The sequence below is a fragment of the Coregonus lavaretus genome, assembly GCF_964263955.1.
Source record: "Coregonus lavaretus genome assembly, chromosome: 25".
Lineage (NCBI taxonomy): Eukaryota > Metazoa > Chordata > Actinopteri > Salmoniformes > Salmonidae > Coregonus > Coregonus lavaretus.
The window spans coordinates 21,648,845-21,661,426 of NC_140012.1; the positions used below are offsets into that span (position 1 = coordinate 21,648,845).

The window sequence follows — 12,582 nt, forward strand, 5'->3', positions numbered from 1 at the left end:
CTTTTCGCTAACACAAATTTCAGTCCAAAAACATTTTTTAGCACTGTGAGAAAGAGAATCCAACCACACCACCACATACTCCCTCTCCTTCCCCCACCTGCTCTGAATGTCCTCCAGTTTGCTGAACAGGCCTGCTTTATTGGTGGCCTCCACCACGTTGGGCGTTTTATGGGCTGCGTTCGCCAGCTCTTTGAAATCAGCATCAATCCAATCAAAGCGTTTGGAGTCCTGGGGAGAATTGCATTGTGGGAGCCCGGCCAGGGGATAGGAGTTCCCAGAGGACAGAGAGAATCACAGAGAGAGATATTAACTACAAACATCTGGCTTTAAGACTAGCACTGGAACCAGAGGAATAGCATCATCATCAAGGTAATTAAGGAAATGTGTAATTCTGATTTACAAAGTAGGCTGGAGTTTAGACAACTAATGATTTCTTAATGAACATGCATGAAAGTGGTACAGACAGAGCCCTTATGAAGGATAAAAAACAAACTTGTCAAATGGGAGTGCATGTGTGCATGCAAATGCGAGTGTGTGTGTGTGCGTGTCTTTGAGCATGTGTGTCTGTGTGTGTGTGTGTGTGTGTCTGACCTCGGGCAGCTGTGAGCGGATGTCCTCAGAGCCTATGAAGATGCTCTCCAGATGGGTCCAGGTACGCTGCACCTCGAACCAGATGGATATCACCCCGTCCGCCACTGACAATTTCCGTTGCCATGACGACACCTCCTCCAGGAAGTGGCCGATGTACTTGGAGGACATGAGGTTCTGCAGCTGCACCTGATTGTCCTCCAGGGTCTCAATCAGGTCCTCGTCCGAGCGCAGCAGGGGCACCAGGGTACGGTGGTGAGGCTCGTACTGGAACTGCATACCTGGAGCAATCAACCAATCAGTCAATCAACCAATCAGTCAATCAACCAATCAGTCAATCACAGATTAAACATGACTAGTACAGGAGTCTGATAAATGTCATGATTGAGCTCAGTTTCAGGGTATTCTGTACTGTACCGGTCCATGTAGAGTTGAGTTCAGAGAGCACCTTCTCCATTCCCATCTCTTTGACAGCCTTGTCCACGATGCCCCTCACCTCCTCCTCAAAGTTGTGCAGATTGAGCTGCAGCAGGTCCGCCAGTGTTGTCTCCTGGTCCATGGTGAAGCGCACCCCGGTGGCAGCCATGAGCTGGTGCCAGTGTCTGGCCCGTATGGCAGGGTTCTGGAGCTCTGCTACGGCCCTGAGGGAGGTCAGGAGGTTCTTTACCCTGCTGTCCAGACCTGAGAACGCCTCCCACGATCGCACCTAGGAGGAAGAAGGGTTTTTATGATACAGTTCAGCATTAACAGCCAAAAACACTGGCGGGAGAGGTGAGTGTCAGGAAAAAGTAAGGGAGAGGCAAGGTGTGAGAAATGTATTTGTTCTTTTACAATGGGTTTTTCTCTTTTTGATTGTGGCCAGAGTACAATCTGGAGTAAAATCCGCCCCAAAATGTGAAATCTGTTTATTTTTCTCCTCTCCTCTTTATACCCCTCTCCTCTTCTCCCCTCCTTTCTCCTCATCCTCATCTCTCCCCCTCACCTCTTTATCCAATGCTCTGATATCTTTATTGAAGAGTTTACACTCCAGTTCCATGTCCTCTATGTTGATGTCTCTCCATGGTGTGGTCCTCCAGGCAGCCATACTACTGTTTACTACAGCTATCATGTCCCACAGGTCCTTCAGCAGCACCACCTCACGCCTGGGGAACCACAGGATATAACAATCAGTCGGTCAGTCAGTACATCAATCAAACAATTGCATTAATATAGCACTTTTCACAAAAAATATTTTACACCGAGTTCTTTACAGTAACCCGGCCTGGATCTTCTAAGGGAAAACAGTAGAATGAAAAACTCCCTTGAAGGAAGAAACCTTGTGAGAAAAGAGTTTAGAAAAACTGAAAAAGTAGCCCTGTCTCACCTGCACTGTCGTAGTTGTCTGTAGTCAGAGACAGTCACCTCAAACAGGCTGGCAGACTCCACCAGCCCAGCCATCACAGTCTCCTTCTCCTGGATCTGTTTGTGGGATGCATTCAGCATGGCATAAGGCTTCTCACTGTCAAACCTAAAACACAGAGGGTTTTCACTGTAAAACCTACAAAAACAGAGTATTTACTGTCAAACCTACAATAACACACAGAGAAACCACACAGCAAGGTTACTCTCTCAGCATCTGATATGGTTTCACATTGATACTAAGTTAACCTGACATTATAAATGTATAGAAAAAATGTATGAAAAAAAATGTATGCACTCACTAACTGTAAGTTGCTCTGGATAAGAGCGTCTGCTAAATGACTAAAATGTAAATGTATTAACTACCAGGGAGAAAATCGATTTGAAAGCCCCTTGTGTAGAGGCTCTTACTGCCAAACCTACAGCCCACCAGCCTGAGCAACAGTCTGTTACTGTTTCAGCTGACTACTTTGTCAAGTCATGTTTGGTATGGAGGTTGTTTACTCAGGCCGACACCACACACACACAGTCAATTATAAACCCTGACATCAATGACATTAATGAGAAAATCATGTAATTACGGAGGAACGATTATGCGCATAATTCATTAGGTAATTAGACAGCATGATGGAGCGCCACTACCTGTGGGTAATTAGCATATGTAAAGATTCAATTATGCTTGCCTAATGTGTAAGCGTTGTGCCGTTAACTGTTCACTGCACAATTATAGACTGATAGATGTAGAGGTGTGACAGGAGGGACCAACAATCTGTGATCTTTGCAATGGTGGCCCATGACGGAGAGAAACCTGTCTTGCTTGCAGAAGGGTGTAAGCAATGTTTTTATGGCTCTACCTAGCCCTCTGGTTGGGGATGTGGACCCATAACCACATTGCTTACACCTATACAACCCTTTCAGATCAAATAGGACAAATGTCTAGGGGTAGGAGATACAGGACTGTTTAGGACTGAGGATTGAATGAGGACAGAAGGGAGGACAACTTTTTGTCTGCGAAATTCAGCCTGTGTGTGTGCAAGCACACGTGTGTCACCTGAAGGGCCCGTTCTTTCTGAAGCTCTCTCTGAAGGCGTGTTGCTCCACGTCGAAGGAGGCACACTTCCTGCGTAGTCCGGCCACCTCGCTGGCCTGTAGAGGAGCCACCTGCTGTTTCACCACCACCGCCTGCTTCTTCACGTTGGTCCACTTCTCTGGAAGCTCCTAGAGAGAGGGAGAAATAGATGATTATCAGGCATAGGAAGGAGGGAGAGGGGGACAACGTGTGATAAGTACCAGGAGGCAAGAGGGACAGAGACATGAGTAACTTTTCTGATAGCTCCTGGAGAGAGAGAAAGGAGGGAGAGAGGGAGGAGGAGGGAGGAGGATGAATACCACCAGAAGGAGCATAGAGGGAGTGGGACAAAACAGAGGGATGAGTGCCAAAAGGAAGGACAGAAGGGGACCGAGGAATGAGATGAGGAGGGAGGAGAGAGGGAGGAGTTTGATCGATTGACTTTGGACAAGGGTCACCTCTAGCTGTTTGTAGACCACGTCAGGCAGCTCCTGTTCGTAGGTCTTGAGCAGGGTAATGGTGTGTTGGAGCGGCTCAAACATGGCGTCCGTCCCGCCCTGCCTCTCCTTCACGGCCAGCAGGTGACCCATGACCCCCACCAGGCCACCGTAGTCGCCCTCCTCCACTCTGCGGCCCAGCCCCTGCTCTGCTAGACTGATAAACTCCTCCAGGTCTGACAGGCTAGAGAGAGAGAGAGAGAGAGAGAGAGAGAGAGAGAGAATGTTACAGTTTTGAAATGTTTAAAAACAAGAGAGACAACATTAAGTAGAAGGATACTTTGACAGTGGTTTTCTCTGGAATCCTCTGGTTTCTGTCTATCTACCTGTGTGTGATAGAGTCTGCATACCTGTTTGTGACGTGGTCTATGAGGTGTTGTTTGAACATGAGACTCCACTTCCTGACGATGTTGAGCAGGGCACTCTTAAAGGCCCGTCCGTCGACCCTCATCCACCCCTGGAACACACACACTGGCTCCAGACCCTGCACCTCCTCATGGATACGCTCGTACCTGGGGTTACACACACACACACAGAGAGTCATCATTACATACACACTTGCACACACACACTCAAAAACACACTATTTATCTCCCTTACCCATCCACCTGCTCTCTAAACTGATCCAGTGTAGGTGGGTTCTCTGGGACTCCATCCTCTGCATGAGCCTCTATCTCCTGACTGGTCAGCACGTGGCCGTACAGCAGGAACTGACGCATAAACTCCTTCCTGTCGTCAACGTACAGGTATGCATAGCGCTCCAAAGAGTTACGGAACTCACAACACGTCGCCATGACGCCCTGCACACGTTCCATCAGTAGCTGACGCATGTCCGCCAAATCAGCCATGTCTTCCATATCAGCCTGATAGTGGACAGATTATAATTAGGTTATAGATGATAGAATATGGATTATAGATACAATACACATTATAGATTATGGGTTAAAGGGATACTGTGAGATTCTGGCAATTAAGCGTCAGATGAACTTGTGGATACCATTTGTATGTCTCTGTGTGCATACCTGTAGACTTCCAGTAATTGCACTAGTAAGCATTGGCTTGCGACGCTACCTCTAACTTCCTTGATACTGCACGCAGAGACATAAACAGTATCCACAGTATCCACAAGTTCATCTGGCTCTGGGTAAATAGAACAATTAATTGCCAGAATCTCGCAGTATCCCTTTTAAGATGGATTATTGATCTCCGTCTTAATATTGGCCTTTGAGACAAACTTGGCATATAATAATAATACAGTATATTTCATGACACCAACTTGTGTCTGAGCAGCATGAATATAAACAGCATGAATATAAACAGCATGAATATAAACAGCATGAATGTAAACTGTTTGGCATAGATGTAAGGTTCCTAAATGTAGGTAACTTCCCCAAAATTCCCAGGTTCTCCAGAAATCCTGGTTATGTCCTCCTGATTCCAGGAACCTTCCAACTGGGATTTCTGGAAAACCGGGGAATTTGGGGAAAGTTATCGGAATTTTGCAACCATAGCAGTGTTGTAGTACCTGGTAGTGTGGGACGCTGCTGTGTGTGGCCAGGCGTGGCACCAGAGAAGAGGTCCTGTAGATGTCATTGACCAGGCTCTCCACCAGGTCATAGAAGCCATCGGCAGCGCCGTACTCCAGCGAAGGGTTAAACACCATGTCAGGGACCCTCAGGTCCAGCTGGGCCTCAAACAAAGGGGCCACACCACCACGTTGGTCTGAGGTGGGGAGAAGGGGTGTTTCAACAAAAATGAGTGAATCTCGTACAAAGTGCACGTCTTACATTCAGGAGGGCTCACAAGACTGTTAGTCAAACCAAGGCTGAGGTGAATACACAAATCATTCAAGCTGAACAGATCATTGCTCACCAGTGTTGTCGAGGAAGAACTTGAGGGAGCACTCGATGCTGTTGAAGAAGCCGTCTATGACCATGTCGTCTATGTACTCCACATAGGCTCTCCACTCCTCAGAACCTGGGTCTGCTCTGAACAACTCCAGGTTACTCTGTCACAGAATGGAGACACTCACACTCAACATCAAAGAATAACGTGTACACAGAAAATGCACCTTTGTTTTGTATAAAAAAATTAACAATGCACACCTTTTAACCCTTCACACTCGTGGGAATTGGCCTATATGGATAGGGCTAAATTTTAATGTTTCTTACATAAGAAATATGTAAAGCATATGCATAATCATAATAGCAATTGAAAGGGAATAGTTAGGAGTTCATGGGAAAATTATTAGACCAAAGTTGAGGAAACAACATTTCACCTGACACAAGATTGAATCCAAACATTACACTGTTGATTTTATGTGCATTTTACATTTACTGTACTTTTCGCAGCATTTGTTGATAACAACATCTGAAAATACTCTGGATACATTCAGTAACATAAGAATATTTCTGGGAAATGTGGGGTAGGTGCAACATAAGACAGAAAAATGACAAGGGTTTGAGTGAGAGGATTAACTGGTGTCTCCAAGTGGCCATGCACAGTTCCTAAGTAATTTCAATGCACTTTTATGGGTCAAAGAAGAGTCTTCAACTATAAGGTGCTTTTTTGAGCTCTCCTAGCTGTGCCGATGAGGAACTAGAGCAAGCACACTTGTAGTTGTTTTGTTTGGAACAGAACTCTGTATCCCTGCCATCACACAATTACTGTTGTTGTTTACGCAATCCAGAAACGGACCATTATATATCACAATCTGGGTCAGGTGGGCATCATTTGAAAGCCTGTTCTATTGCCAACATGACTAGTTAAGTTATAAAATACGATCTTACAGTGTTAGGCTTTCACAAGGCAATTCAGAGAAACAGATGGTAATTTTGGTGCGCATAGAAAGGAGTCATGAGTGCATTCAGGTGCGTGTGCCGCGGTGAATTTTCTTCACAATAGACAAACGTAGGCTCATTCTGTTCAGAACAACCATGTCATCTTGTAACTGTACATCAAACATAATGATCATAAACGTTGACACTGTATATGACATGTTTTATGATATGGAAATGTGAAGTGCACATTTGGACTCACGGGTGTTCGGCTTGTTTGTATGACATCAAATCAGTATTTATTATAATCCTCAACGTCTCATCTTTCAAAATAAATAGAGTCCTCTTAATTTACAGTATTTCCCTCACTCGGACAACAAAACATTTGCAAAAGTTGCCCAATTAGCGGGAGGGATGGGGGCAACTTCTTGTCGCGCTTATCAGTGCCCAAATCTGCCATTTTCAACCTGTATACGGGTACGATTGTAAAAGGTTAATGCTGACTAACACATAACTCCTAATATGTTCAATAAAGTTCCCTGCAAAGCCAGAAGTGTTTATGACTTTCATGTTATTTGGCATAGTCACCTTCAGCAAGAAGTGTATCTTCTCTCCGGAAGAGCGTATTTGGGCGTAACACCTCTCCACCCTGTCAGCCCTGTCGTCCAGGCTGAGCAGGGTGTCTCTCTTGCCCTCCCGTCGGTCATAGAGGGGGCTGGCCCAGGCCCTCATACAGCCCTGGATCTCCTCCACGTGGTCCTTGGTCCTCTGGAGCCTCCTCTCCAGGTCACACACACACTCACTCACCTCCTGGATGTACTCCCAGATACCTGGTCACAAACAGGGGAAGGAAATGGACACACGTTAAAGGGCCATTACAGTTTCAAATCTACGTTTGTCAGAAAGTTTTCAGACCTCGAATGTAGAGTAATGTGAAAATGAAACCATGTCCCACAACTTCAGTTGTGTAGATCCAGCTACTCACCTCAATCCCTGAAAAACATCTGGCAAACTTAGATTTTAAAGTGTAATGTCCCTTTAATGAAAGGTGGTCAGGGTCAATTTGTTTTGTTACAGTGTTTTCCCTGATCTACTCTTAAGCAGGGCACTGAGGCATCCGGTGTTGCCAACCCAACTTCTAGTCTGGGTACCAGTCTGTTTAGCTATCATTCCATTCCTTGCCACTCTTGTCATGCTAAACAATTGAAACGGAGTAAATGGAGTGGAATGTTAGCTAAACAGACTGATACCAAGGCTAGCCAACTCCATCTTCTACTAAAACCACGTGAAGTCTAAAAGTTAAATGATAGGGACACATAAATCTACCACAAACCAGGTTCTATATAACCCCTCTTTTCTTATTCTCCATAACTATCCTAAGTGCATCCAGTACAGTAAGAAGCACCAGAAGTTGACAGTAACATATTTCGCTCAAAGAGCTTCGACTGGAAAGAGGTCTCTGTCCCCTGACCCTGCCTACAGACAGACAGTGGAGTGCATTGGCATGTTCCATAAGAGATATATATATATATATATATATATATATATATATATATTTTTTTTTTACATTTTAGTCATTTAGCAGACACTCTTATCCAGACTGACTTATAGTAGTGAGTGGATACATTTATTTTGTACTTTTTCGTACTGGTCTCCTGTGGGAATCGTACCACTTCCCTGGCGTTGCAAGCGCCATGCTCTACCAACTGAGCCACATGGGCTTCTCTACCCTGTCCTTCAGGAAGCTGTGGGTCCTACAGTAGGCACAACCGCAACCCTACCCTAACAACACTGTTTGAATCACACTGCATCAATGATTGAAACACTGTGGCTTAGTCATCTGTTCCAAACACATCTTCTCTCCTGGGGTGTCATGTCATGACACATCACAGTCAGTCCTGTCCCAGAACTGACAAGGATGGAGGGAACATCATGAAAAAGGCATGTGAGGAGAATATATGACTCCTGCAGTGACTGGTTACAGTAGAACAGTACAGTACTGTAGGCAAGCCAAATTGTGGACTGTTTTTGCTGAAGTTGAAACATTATGGCACCCATAATGCCCCACTTCCCCTGTAGTTTTGACCCATGACCTCTGACCTTGGCTGTTCCAGTTGATGTCCTCCTCTGCCTCTCTGAGGCGCGTGTCGATGTCTCTGAGCTGACCCTGGACCAGTGGGTGCTCCACCTCCAGCACCGTGCGCACCACCTTGTTGTATCTCCCCACAGTGAGCTCCAGGTTGGCTACGTACTGCCACAGCTGACCCCTTCTAGTGTACACCTGCTCTGCAGTGTCCGGGATTGCCTCTGTCTGCCTGGCCTCCAGGTACTTCACCTCTCTCAGGACTGAGACCAACTGGGGGAGGGACAGGGGTGATGTGGGGTTTCAGTGGGAGGAGGTAGGAGGAAGAGAGAGAGGGAGAGGTTGAGGGGGAGAGCGAAAATAACAAGTTAGCTGTAGCAACAATGTAATTTACCATAATGTTAAGTACAAGATCATTTTCCCCTAGCAGTACCTGTGGGTTGAAACTGACGGAGCTAAGTTTATAGTACCTGTGGGTTGAAATTGACTGAGCTAAGTTTATAGTACCTGTGGGTTGAAATTGACAGAAATGAGGCGGGTAGCTGGGTCTCGGCTGACGAGGGGGAGGTTGAGATTGTACTGGGACTTCTCTCCCACCGTCTCAGTCCATACATCAAACAGCTGACGGGAGTAACTGGGGGAGGTAGTTGGTTAACAAAGTTAGTTAGTTTAACTCAACTCTGGACCTCGAAGCCAGTTCCACTGCTTTTTTTCATTGTTCCCCATCTAATCAGGGACTGATTTCGACCTGGGACACCAGGTGGATGCAATGAATGATCAGGTAGAACAGAAAAACAGCAGTCTCTGGACCTCGTAGGGTAAGAGTTGAATACCCCTGGTTTAGAGAATTAGTTGGTTGAGAGAGTTTCCCAACTCTGGTCCTCCAGTACCCCAAACAGCACACATTTTTTTGTAGCCCTGTACAAAAACACCTGATTCAACTTGTCAAGGGCTTGATGATTAGTTCACAAGTAGAATCAGGTGTGCTTGTCCGGGGCCACAATAAAAATATGTACTGTTGGGAGTACTCAAGGACCGGAGTTGGGAAACACTGGTTTAGAGAGTAAGTTAGTTGATCAATTAACAAAACAAGTAATACATTCCTATAACACAGTTTCTGCTAAATAAGCTACTGCATATTTCAATAAACTGTAACAACAGACATTTGTTTCTCTAATGAGCCAATGTATTTAAAAAAAGATTGATCTTCAGCAACAAACAGAAACATGCAGCGAAAGCGATACCGACTGAAACAAAATGACAGTCCCTAGAGGATTGAGAATGACACAGACATATCTAATCAAATCAAATTATATTGGTCGCGTACACGGATTTGCAGATTTATCGCAGGTGCAGCGAAATGCTTGTGTTTCTAGCTCCAACAGTACAGTAATACAGAGCAATAAAAAAATAAAAAATACACACATAATTCAGAAAAATTAAGAAATTAAGAAATATCAGAACGAGCAATGTCAGAGACCGGAATATATATATTTATAAACTGGGTGGTTCAAGTCCTGAATGCTGATTGGCTGACAGCCATGGTATATCAGTATACCACGGGTATGACAAAACAATTATTTTTACTGCTCTAATTACGTTGGTAACCAGTTTATAATAGCAATAAGGCACCTCAGGGGTTTGTGGTATATGGCCAATATACCACGGCTAAGGGCTGTATCCAAGAACAGCCCTTAGCCGTGGTATGTTGGCCATATACTACACCTCCTCGGGCCTTATTGCTTAAATATACATTACTGTTCAAAAGTTTGGGGTCACTTAGAAATGTCCTTGTTTTCCATGAAAACATACATGAAATGAGTTTGAATAGGAAATATAGCAACATGAATAGGAAATGTAGTCATTGACAAGGTTAGAAATACTGATTTTTTATTGAAATAATAATTGTGTCCTTCAAACTTTGCTTTCGTCAAATAATCCTCCATTTGCAGCAATTACAGCATTGCAGACCTTTGGCATTCTAGTTGTCAATTTGTTGAGGTAATCTGAAGAGATTTCACCACATGCTTCCTGAAGCACCTCCCACAAGTTGGATTGGCTTGATGGGCACTTCTTACGTACCATACGGTCAAGCTGCTCCCACAGCAGCTCAATAGGGTTGAGATCCGTTGACTGTGCTGGCCACTCCATTATAGACAGAATACCAGCTTTCTGCTTCTTCCCTAAATAGTTATTGCCTAGTTTGGAGCTGTGCTTTGGGTCATTGTCCTGTTGTAGGAGGAAATTGGCTCCAATCAAGCGCCGTCCACAGGGTATGGCATGGCGTTGCAAAATGGAGTGATAGCCTTCCTTCTTCAAGATCCCTTTTACCCTGTACAAATCCCCCACTTTACCACCACCAAAGCACCCCCAGACCATCACATTGCCTCCACCATTCTTGACAGATGGCATCAAGCACTCCTCCAGCATCTTTTCATTTGGTCTGTGTCTCACAAATGTTATTCTTTGTGATCCGAACACCTCAAACTTCGATTCGTCTGTCCATAACACTTTTTTCCAATCCAGTGTCTGTGTTCTTTTGCCCATCTTAATCTTTTCTTTTTATTGGCCAGTCTGAGATATGGCTTTTTCTTTGCAACTCTGCCTAGAAGGTCAGCATCCCGGAGTCGCTTCTTCACTGTTGATGTTGAGACTGGTGTTTTGCGGGTACTATTTAATGAAGCTGCCAGTTGAGGACCTGTGTCCTCTTGCTCAGTTGTGCACCGGGGCCTCCCACTCCTCTTTCTATTCTGGTTAGAGCCAGTTTGCGCTGTTCTGTGAAGGGAGTAGTACACAGCGTTGTACGAGATCTTCAGTTTCTTGGCAATTTCTCACATGTAATAGCCTTCATTTCTCAGAACAAGAATAGACTAACGAGTTTCAGAAGAAAGTTCTTTGTTTCTGGCCATTTTGAGCCTGTAATCGAACCCACAATTGCTGATGCTCCAGATACTCAACTAGTCTCAAGAAGGTTTTATTGCTTCTTTAATCAGCACAACAGTTTTCAGCTGTGCTAACATAATTGCAAAAGGGTTTTCTAATGATCAATTAGCCTTTTAAAATGATAAACTTGGATTAGCAAACACAACGTGCCATTGGAACACAGGACTGATGGTTGCTGATAATGGGCCTCTGTATGCCTATGTAGATATTCCATAAAAAATCAGCCGTTTCCAGCTACAATAGCCATTTACAACATTAACAATGTCTACACTGTATTTCTGATCAATTTGATGTTATTTTAATGGACAAAAAAATTGCTTTTCTTTCGAAAACAAGGACATTTCTAACTGACCCCAAACTTTTGAACGGTAGTGTATATACACATATAATGTTTTGTATGTAAACATTATTAAAGTGACCAGTGTTCAATGACTTGAATACAGTATGAAGTGGGTAAAACAGTTTGTAAACACTATTAAAGTGACCGGTGTTCTCTATATATATCAGGCAGCAGTCTCTAACGTGCAGGGTAGAGTTAACAGTGAATAAGGCTAGTAGTGACTGTTTAACAGTCCGATGTCCTGAAGGTAGAAGCTGTTTCTCAGTCTGTCGGTCCTGGCTTTGATGCACCTGTACTGTCTCTGCCTTGTAGATGGTATGGGTCGTGTGGCTGAAGTCGGGTGGCTGATTTTATCTATTGAATCTCTCACCTACACATGGAGTCTAGTAATGGAAGAGGAACATACTGTAGGGGACGACTAAACGGATTAATTCACTACAGAGAACAGACAATATGTCAGGCTCCTGGACGGCTGTACCAATCTGTAAATATACCGATTATGGTGAGGGCTTTAGAGCACTGAGGTCCTTATTTGATTCCTGCTGATGGTTCATCTCCTGAGTGTGGCACAGCAGACGCCGAGGCAATCAAACGCCTGGGCTAAAGCTATAAATCACAGTGTTTAGTGTGAGCGTAATGACTGTGTGTGTGTACGTGTGTGTTTGTGTGAATGCCTTTAATAGCTCTTACTGGAATATGTAAGCAGCGCTGGTGATTACAACAGTATAACAAGGTCCCTAAAGTCTGACATCAGTGAGCAGAGGGCAGGGGACACGTTGTTCATCGTCGTATATTAGACTGGGTGCAGGGACAACAATAGCCACTAAAAAAGATATATATGGAACATGAAAAAATATTTCTGCTGAGGCGCATTTTGAAGATGCTAG

At 44.5% G+C, this 12,582-nt stretch overlaps 1 protein-coding gene across 1 annotated transcript in view; it reads right to left on the reverse strand.

Annotated features, from left to right (window-relative positions):
- The window catches only part of dnah9 (dynein, axonemal, heavy chain 9), a gene marked incomplete at its 5' end in the record, with an annotated part of 118,461 nt that overhangs the window by 97,655 nt on the left and 8,224 nt on the right, over window positions 1-12,582 (reverse strand). Inside the window, 14 exons of the mRNA XM_084141655.1 lie at window positions 98-228; window positions 592-869; window positions 1,006-1,294; window positions 1,571-1,730; window positions 1,952-2,095; window positions 3,038-3,204; window positions 3,514-3,736; window positions 3,903-4,064; window positions 4,153-4,415; window positions 5,078-5,274; window positions 5,425-5,560; window positions 6,918-7,159; window positions 8,430-8,685; window positions 8,920-9,046. Of these exons, the coding sequence (XP_083997781.1) occupies window positions 98-228; window positions 592-869; window positions 1,006-1,294; window positions 1,571-1,730; window positions 1,952-2,095; window positions 3,038-3,204; window positions 3,514-3,736; window positions 3,903-4,064; window positions 4,153-4,415; window positions 5,078-5,274; window positions 5,425-5,560; window positions 6,918-7,159; window positions 8,430-8,685; window positions 8,920-9,046 (2,775 nt within the window). The remainder of the gene's footprint in view (window positions 1-97; window positions 229-591; window positions 870-1,005; window positions 1,295-1,570; window positions 1,731-1,951; window positions 2,096-3,037; window positions 3,205-3,513; window positions 3,737-3,902; window positions 4,065-4,152; window positions 4,416-5,077; window positions 5,275-5,424; window positions 5,561-6,917; window positions 7,160-8,429; window positions 8,686-8,919; window positions 9,047-12,582) is intronic.